Source organism: Cibotium barometz, chromosome 17 (genome assembly GCF_041138505.1).
Source record: "Cibotium barometz isolate CiBa-2024 chromosome 17, ASM4113850v1, whole genome shotgun sequence".
Classification (NCBI taxonomy): domain Eukaryota; kingdom Viridiplantae; phylum Streptophyta; class Polypodiopsida; order Cyatheales; family Cibotiaceae; genus Cibotium; species Cibotium barometz.
Window position 1 is genome coordinate 36,970,324 of NC_141062.1, and position 8,449 is coordinate 36,978,772.

Sequence of the window (8,449 nt, forward strand, 5' to 3'; positions counted from 1 at the left end):
ACAGTGCAATGAGGCCATTGCGAGTTCCCTCACCCGCCTATGGAGTCCATCCGGGCCATCAGGTTAGATATCATTCATACCCTCCGTGGTCAATGGGGGAAGCTTCAAAGAGATTCGAGCCACATGCGGAGACGTCGAGAGGCCTTCCTGCGCACCGGCAACAAGGGTTTCTTCCTCTCGGATAAAGGCGATGACCTCACTTGGCATTACATGCCACTAGTGTGGTTTCCCCCGCCGCCCCCCATGAGCGGCTGCTATATGGAGGCGACTACCCTCCCCCTTTTAGAGGCTATGAGCATGTACTTCGCTAGCTTATCATATAACTAATAGAAGGATAATTTTATTTGGAAAAAAAAAGGGTAATAAAGCTTGAGGGATGGGCGGGCAAAATCGATCCATTAAGAAGTCAACCCCTCAAACAACAAAATTTCTTGCTGAGATTACATGCCGTGGGTAGCTTTGAACCAGAACCACTCTAAACAACAGTCCAAGCAAAAATAATAGTAAAATGGTCTAATAAGTCATTCCATTGAAAAAAACGGAGTGCAATCGTCTAATAAGTCATTCCATAGTTAGAGTGGGAGTACGATCCTCTTGCAATCCTGAATTCTCAGATCTGCACACACAAGTTACGATCCCGCAAACCCTAGCCCTAATCCTAATCTTGACCATGTTTCTGCTGGATTGGTTCTACGGCATTCTCGCCTCTCTTGGGCTCTGGCAGAAGGAGGCCAAGATTCTCTTCCTTGGCCTCGACAACGCCGGCAAAACGACGCTCCTTCACATGCTGAAGGATGAGGTACGCGAATCTTCTCTGTTTTTGGTCGACTTACACTTTTAAGTTTAGGTTAAGGGTTTCATTTGGATCGAAATCAGTAGGTCTTATTCTGCTTCAGCGTTTTTTTCCTCTGCGTTAGGGTTGTCATTTGTATTGGAGAGTTTTTTTCCAACCGCCTTAGGTGGTAGTAACCGATTTTTCACCGCCCATAGGCGCCGCCCAAAGGCGCTCCCATAGGGGGTGCCGCTGAGGAAGCACCAAGGGGGGTTTTGAATCCAAGACCTCTTGGTCCTAGGCAAACAACTTCACCACTTGAGCTATCACCTCATTGTTGTATTTGAGCTTTTTTGTTAAGATGGGTTCAGGGTCTTCATTGCTTTGGGTTGCGGTTTCGGTTGGCTGTAGGGTTTGAGTTTTGTGAGAAAGGCATAACGCAAGATTGCTTTCACTTCATTCCAAAAAGTAAACATAAGAGTGCAAAATTGCGGATTTTGGAAAGTGTAGATGATGTCTGTTTTATTGTTTACCCCTTTGAATATGTGCATGGGGAGCTTAATATGAATAGGGATCAGGCTTCATGGAAGCCTTTTTGTCCTGGATAGTCGATAGTGGTGGGAGTTGGAGCGGCTTCCCAGTTAGGAAAGGCTGTTCTAAGACCTTTTCCCTGTGTCAAGGGTTGGGGCAAGCAAGAGATGCAAGTAGTTAGGTGAACGTTCCAGATTATATGCCGATGCTGTCGCGAGATGAAATGCACCTAAGGCAGCATCCGAATCACACAGGGATGGTGACAAAGCAAGTGCATAATCTGATGATTATGGTGGCTATGGCTTAGGCGGGTTTCCTTTCTACTTTGAGACATTCTAGTTTTTCTGCTCATGTAAGACACATTTCTTCAGGTTGACTCGCCATTTAAAATGGCAGAAAACAAGGTCAATTCCATGTCGTCATGCCATGCCTTTGGGTTAATTCAGTTCCATGGATAGGCAGAGGGACTGAGTAGGATCAAGGTGCTGAATGGGTATTGTAAGAGTCATTGAACATGGCTCACAACAGCAATGTTACAGCTTTGCTTAATGGCGGCTGTCATGACCTCTTTATCTACAACTGTCGGATATTATTCTCTTAAGGCAAGCATAACTTGGTGTGGCATTCTTATTCATGTGACCTTTCTTAACTTGCCAAACAATTTTCGTAACATCGTTGAAAAGGTTGGCTGGCAAGTTGGTAACAGACATTTCAACGGGGTTGGCAGCAGCTTCTTCTGAGGGAAACTGTGAGAATTGTGTTGGATCCTGCCATTACCAAGTGTTGACATGAGAGGCACCTGCATAGCCAACGCACACTGCAGCAGCCCATTGACGCAAGCAATATGCCAGACAGCAGCGTGGGCAGCAAGCCCGACCAAGAGGATGTGCATAGGCCACCATATGAGCAAGTCAGGCAGTGTATGGGCAGGGTGGGGCAGCAGCTGACTGGCAGCCTGAGGCTTATAAATAGGCACTTTGATCAGCACAATATCCCAAGGCTTCTGCACTGCAACCAGCAGCCCACGGGCAGCTTGAAGTGCCATGGGACGAATCTGCAGCCTGCATTCTGCATCAGATCTGCAGGGTTACTGCAACTAGGGCTCAGATTGAGGATATGTAATCACAATTAAGATTTTAACAATCAATTATCCATTCTTTTTCTGTATATAGTACAAGTTAGAGGATACTTGAGAATGATTTTTGTGCGGTGCCCAGCACCGGAGTCTTTCCAAATAGATAAGAATTCCAATCAAAGAAAGAAGGTGAATATGCGAGAACACTGTTCCACAAACTCGTCCCCGTTCCCTACATATGGCCGTCCCTCGTCCCCCGTTACCGTCCCCCATCCCTTGTGACTATGGTTGATAGTTATATAGTCTTGTGGGTTGACTACCATGAATACATAACATGCACGTTCCTAAAAGGTGAATTTGGGCATGTTCTTGGATTCATCTAGGTATATATATCTTTCCAAAGCTTGTGTAGTAGCCAGAATGCCACAATGACTTGCACATGGAGGAGCATTACACTTCCATAACCTTTTGGTGAAATTCTTGGACCACACAAATGCGGTTTTACATCATCAGAAAACCATCTCGTATCGAATAAGATGGGCAGGAGTACCACCATTCAAATCAGCCCAAATAAGCTGAAAATTTGTGTCCAAAGAATACATATCCCGCATCCCTGACAAGTCCTGATGATAGGCAGTAGTCATTGCATGCACTTGAGGCCTGTGTGATAAAGCATCCGCTACCAAATTCTTCTTGCAAGTTGCCCGGAGTATGCAAAATCTGAAAATGAAACATGGACAAGAAATTTGCCCACTTTTCAGAGAGTTGAGGTTGTGTGAGAAAGTGCCGTAAACTCTGATGATCTGTCTTAACCATAAGTTCAGTCCCCAAAAGATAATGCTTCCATGTTTGTAGGGCATGAATAACGGTCAGTAACTCTTTTTCATAAACCTGCAAATACAATTCTGCATGTTGCAAGCGGCGGCTTTCAAAAGCCACTGCATGTCCCTCTTGATATTTGACAGCCCCCAAATAATCTCCACATGCATCACACTCGACCACAAAAGGTCTATGCAAGTCTGGAATAATAAGAACAGGCCCTGAGATGATGGCGTCCTTCAACTTTTGGAAAGCTGTTCTTTCGGAATTGGACCAACGGAATGCAACTTTCTTCTTCGTTAAATCATGCAATGGAGAAGCCAAGAAAGCAAAGTGTCGAATAAATCGACGAGTGGTACAAAACCAAAAATCAGTACACCATAATAATCATTAGATAAGGGCAAGATTCCATAATAATGATAACGACATACAAAACACACAAGACCAATTCTTTAGTGCACATAACTGAACCATAAGCTTAATTGCATGTATACACCCACGCCTTTGGGATTTTTGGGCATTTCCAAAACCTGCAGACATTCATATGCATAAAATCAGGCAATGTCCACAGAAAAAACAGTTCACGCTCACAAGTTCCCAGACAGCATGCAAACACGATATAGAGCATGTGTAAAAATTTATTAAACAATTCTCCCATCTTGTGGGGGATTGGAGAAATTTGCTAGTGACATTGGTCCTCTATAAGAAGATGCCTTTCTGCTGTAGTAGTAGACATGCAATTTCTTTCAAAAGTTTGTCCAAGTCGTTGCCAGGTTGTTTTTGCCACTTTCTTCTATGTAGGAAGTAAAGAAGACTAGGGGCTGTTTTCTAGCTAAGTGTGTATGGAGATCTGTCTGTTTCGTGCTTCCTGGCTATTTAGAACCTCCTCAATGCAGGAGACCAGCAAATCCTCATGACACACCGCCTGAACTACTCAAGATTATGTATAAGCCTATATGTACACCCATACCATATATCTATCTAACCATCCCTCCCTTCAAGACGTTGGCATGGAGAATGAGTCGTACAGGACTTGTAGGCTGTTTCACCTTCAGGTGCATAAGACACAGCTGCACACCTTTGGCATGGGTGATCTGTCACAGAGGACTCGCAGATCGTGCCCCCATGAGGTGCATAAGACAGAGCAGCACACCGTGCTGGAGGACCCCATCTATTTTTCATCCACATACAATTTCATCACCTCTTTGAGACAGGAGTTACTCCTTTAGCAAGCCCAAAAACCTTACCATTGTCCCATACATAATCTTGAGTAGTTCACGAGGCATGTCATGAGTATCTGGTGTACATAATGGCTCATACATAATTGTGAGTAGTTCAGGAGGCGCGTCATGAGGATCTGGTACTTTTGTTATAAATGTTAACCCTCGTTTATTTCTTTTCTTTCACATTGTTTATGGGCTGAGACTAATGCACAGTTTCAATTGGAGCTGTGTGGATGTAGTCTCATTTTTCTATCCTTTTGGCAGAGATTAGGCCAGCATCAGCCAACACAACATCCTACTTCAGAAGAATTAAGCATTGGGAAGATTAAGTTTAAAGCATTTGATTTGGGTGGCCATCAGATTGCACGTCGAGTGTGGAAAGACTATTATGCCAAGGTATGAAGGCCATGCATGTTTTTTTTTAAATTGAAGGAGCTGCATGATAGTCTCAGAAGATGAAATCTAGGGCAGTCTTTCTCTGACTTTACCTTTGTGAGTGGCACTGGCAAGCTCTTGCAGGGTAGCTTTGGTATGTAGCAATGTTGTGGGTTCTTTGCTCAGCCATGATGCGTGTGTGTAGGTTGATGGAATAGTCTATCTTGTTGATGCTGCTGACAAAGAGAGATTTCCTGAATCCAAGAAAGAGCTTGATGGGCTTCTTTCAGACGATTCCTTGGCCGGTGTGCCATTTTTAATCCTGGGGAATAAGATAGACATACCTATTGCAGCTTCAGAGGAGGAGCTTAGATATTATCTGGGACTCTCCAATTACACCACTGGCAAAGGGAAAGTAAGTCTCGGTGACTCGAATATGCGAGCCATTGAGGTGTTTATGTGCAGCATTGTTCGAAAGATGGGATATGGAGAAGGCTTCAAGTGGCTATCACAGTACATAGATTAAGCCAGCATGGTGTTAGGTATCTCAAAGTGAATCTTCGTTTGTGCATCTGCGATTTATTGGCAAGGCTGTGACGTTGCCTGTTCCTTCCAGTAGTTTCTGGCAGAAAATGTAGGCAATTTTTGTGCAATAATGGCTTTGCATGCACGTGAGGTGTAACTTCAGGTGGGGTTGGTGGAGTTGAGAACGTTTCCCCTCTCTATATGACTGTTGGGGTCAATATCAGGACAGCTTTGGTCAGATCGCATTTATGGAGAAGAGCAGAGCTTACTGCCGCTCTGGACATGCCTAACTTCAATGTTCAGTCTTTTTTAGTAGAATGCGACTAGGTCGTGATTGCATCAGAGTTTAACATGTGAGTTCAGTTACAGTTGAAGTATTTTTGATTGCTTTGTGGATAGCACACCTCTGTTTGGCCCTTTTTTGCATGCATACTTGACTACTGGCTTGCTGCTCTATGGTTCAGATCTGGCAAGCTAGGTTGGTTGCAAACATGTAGGTTGTGGACTGTCTGTGGCTTTCTTTTATGAACTTTTAAGCATCTGGGGATTAAAATGGGTGCGATGAAGTGATTTGGAAAGTGGTTTCAAAATTTAGCTGTGGCAGTCATATTAGTAATATAAATGTGGTGGGTTCATCATCGGTAATGAAGGTTCAGTGTTTGGGTGTAATGGTAAGATGTTGAGTATCAAGTGGTTTTTTTTTTTGGCTGGAAAGTAGAAAGTACACACAAGTGTCATTGCTCGCACATGGGAGATTCGAACCAAGAACCTGGGGACTCTCGGACTCCATTCTAACCGTCGCACTAACACGTGATCGGCAAGTGGTTTCTGTTTGTAGCTATTTTATAGGGCACATTGTGTGTGGTAACAAGATATCCTCATTGAGCCACAAAGTGGCAGAATTTACTCGCTCATATTTTCGCAAATGCTTCAAGGGCAGTTTGCTCATCCATATCCTTCCCAATGTTGCTCTCCACCAAGGCAAGGAATTAGACATCCTCCAAAGATGATTTACATGCTCATGAATCCAGCGCGCCCACGGGGGACGGGGGGGCGGGGGGGGGGGGGGGACTTGTATCCCCTAGAAATTGAGAGGTGAATATGCATCTTAGGTGAGCAAACAAAATCTTTCATCAGACGAAGGGCTCTCTCCGCTTTTGTTTTCCATAAGCATTCTAGGGCCTCCGATATGAAAATGTCGATCTTTCTACGAGACCAAGGCCCACTCAATCTCTTCTTTGAGGGAGATCTCCCATCCAATGGGGTATCCAAGATGTTTGACTGTTTGATCGATCAAGTGGCACAATTTGTCTTGACCAAAGTAATCTATGCCAATCATAATTGGTAACAACTTTGATGTTGTGAAATTGATGCTTAGGCTAGTAGCCAACCTTGAATGTGATAAAGCTTGTATGGTTATGCTCACATCAAGCTTTGTGTTTCGAGGAAAAAAGAAAGCATTGCCATAGGCTTGAGCCACAAAATTGTTTCCTTTCTCCATAGAAATTACATGTAGTAGGCTCATAGCTTATCCATATATAGGAGCATCGGATGTGTAGCAATAGCATATAACAGAGCACTGAGAGGACATCCTTGTTTGATAGATTTTCTTGACTTCCACAAGGGTTGAAAGTCCACCTTCCAAAATGCTTTTTGCTATACCTTCTTGATTCAGCAGAAAGCAACATTTTTCATTTTGAACCTAAATCTCTATCCATTGCATGTGCTATGAAATCCCACTGAACAGTATCAAAGGCTCTACCTATGTCCACTTGCATATAATGAGGTCATCTTGGCACATGTATTTAGCATCTTCTATGCTTGTATAAGCATTGGCTATATTGTCCATAATTTGCCTTCTTAGGACAAAAATCATACTTATTTGGATAAAGGTGACCATGTAATATACCTTTGATTATGTTCACAAGCATCATAGTGACAAGCTTGTACACTAGGCACCAGAGAGATGGGATGCCAATCCGCTAAACCTTCACAAAGTTGTTTTTTGGGCAGTAATTTAAGTAAGCCTTCTTTCTAGGAATATGGTAGTTGTTTGATAGACCAACAATAATTGGCCATTGAGAGGATGGGATGTTTTAAAATTCCAAAATGTATGAAAAAACTCCACTGTAAGCCCATCTCAACTAGGGGACTTCAATTTAACCGAATTTTTGAGAACATCATCTAATTCTTCCTTAATAAAAGATGCATCCATAGTAGTTGCCTCATGTGTAGTGACTAAGGAGTGAACATACTGCAAGAGTTCATGGCGTGCATGGAATACTTCCTTAGAAGGGGGTTGAGGGGTAGCAAACATGTCTGCAAAATAGTGATGACGAACATTAGCAAGTTGTGTTTTGTTATATGTCCAAGTTTCATAAGAATAGAAGACACTCTCTAAAATCCTTTGGGTAGAGTAGTGAAAAGCTCAAGGACCTTTAGACAAAAATTGGAAGGTTCATGGAAAATATGTGGACAAGTTCTTGGATGAAGGTCTTGATCAAGGGTTGGGAGTAAATCATCACCTTCTTCTTGAAACCACCCTGCACAACTAGAAAACCACCCTTCAAGATTGAAAGTGGTTTTATTCTATACTCTATCTTCCTCAAAATCCAACAGTATGGATAGATTCCCCATAGCCCAACACCCCTTTCCCCACACTCTAATCCTCGAAAGAATGATGGAGCATGAAATCCATCATGGACGGATGAGGCCTGTGCAGATTTATTTTTTTCTCCAAATTATATATATATTTTAATTTTCTTTATTTAATTTTTATAAAAAAAAACATGCGCTATTGCACCACTAGACTTTCCTTCTCTCTCTGCTTGTCGCCTTCGAACCCACCTTCTCCAATTTAAACTCTTCTCCCTGGTGGGCGATCTCAGAAAAAACCAGTATGGTGGGATTTCTATTTATTTTATTAAAAACAACTTTATTATAAAGCTTTGATTAAAACAAGCTTTAATTTCCTTTGAGCGCTGCGTGCTCTTGCGGGCTCTTAAGGCCGTAATGTGGAGAGGCTTGTTTTAACAACCTTTGTTAAGCTTTTACATTAAGCTTTTGAGCTTAATTAAATTATAAAGCTTATTATTATATAAGCTTAATCATTTTTCTTTACAAAAAAAG

At 42.6% G+C, this 8,449-nt stretch overlaps 1 protein-coding gene across 1 annotated transcript; it reads left to right on the forward strand.

The window, feature by feature from the left end:
* Positions 1 to 532: 532 nt before the first annotated feature.
* Positions 533 to 5,722, forward strand: LOC147629955 (small COPII coat GTPase SAR1A-like). The gene is made up of 3 exons (XM_086811495.1): positions 533 to 799; positions 4,685 to 4,816; positions 5,001 to 5,722. Exons 1-3 carry the CDS (start codon positions 671 to 673, stop codon positions 5,319 to 5,321), a joined length of 582 nt encoding a protein of 193 aa, XP_086667621.1. The 5' UTR covers positions 533 to 670; the 3' UTR covers positions 5,322 to 5,722.
* The last annotated feature ends 2,727 nt before the right edge of the window (positions 5,723 to 8,449 follow it).

What these genes read in the sequence shown, in the direction of transcription:
- LOC147629955 (XM_086811495.1), top strand. Translation starts at nt 671, where the DNA reads ATGTTTCTGCTGGATTGGTTCTACGGCATTCTCGCCTCTCTTGGGCTC. An exon ending in TTCACATGCTGAAGGATGAG is followed by an intron (nt 800 to 4,684) that starts GTACGCGAATCT and finishes TCCTTTTGGCAG; the next exon opens with AGATTAGGCCAGCATCAGCC. An exon ending in GGAAAGACTATTATGCCAAG is followed by an intron (nt 4,817 to 5,000) that starts GTATGAAGGCCA and finishes GCGTGTGTGTAG; the next exon opens with GTTGATGGAATAGTCTATCT.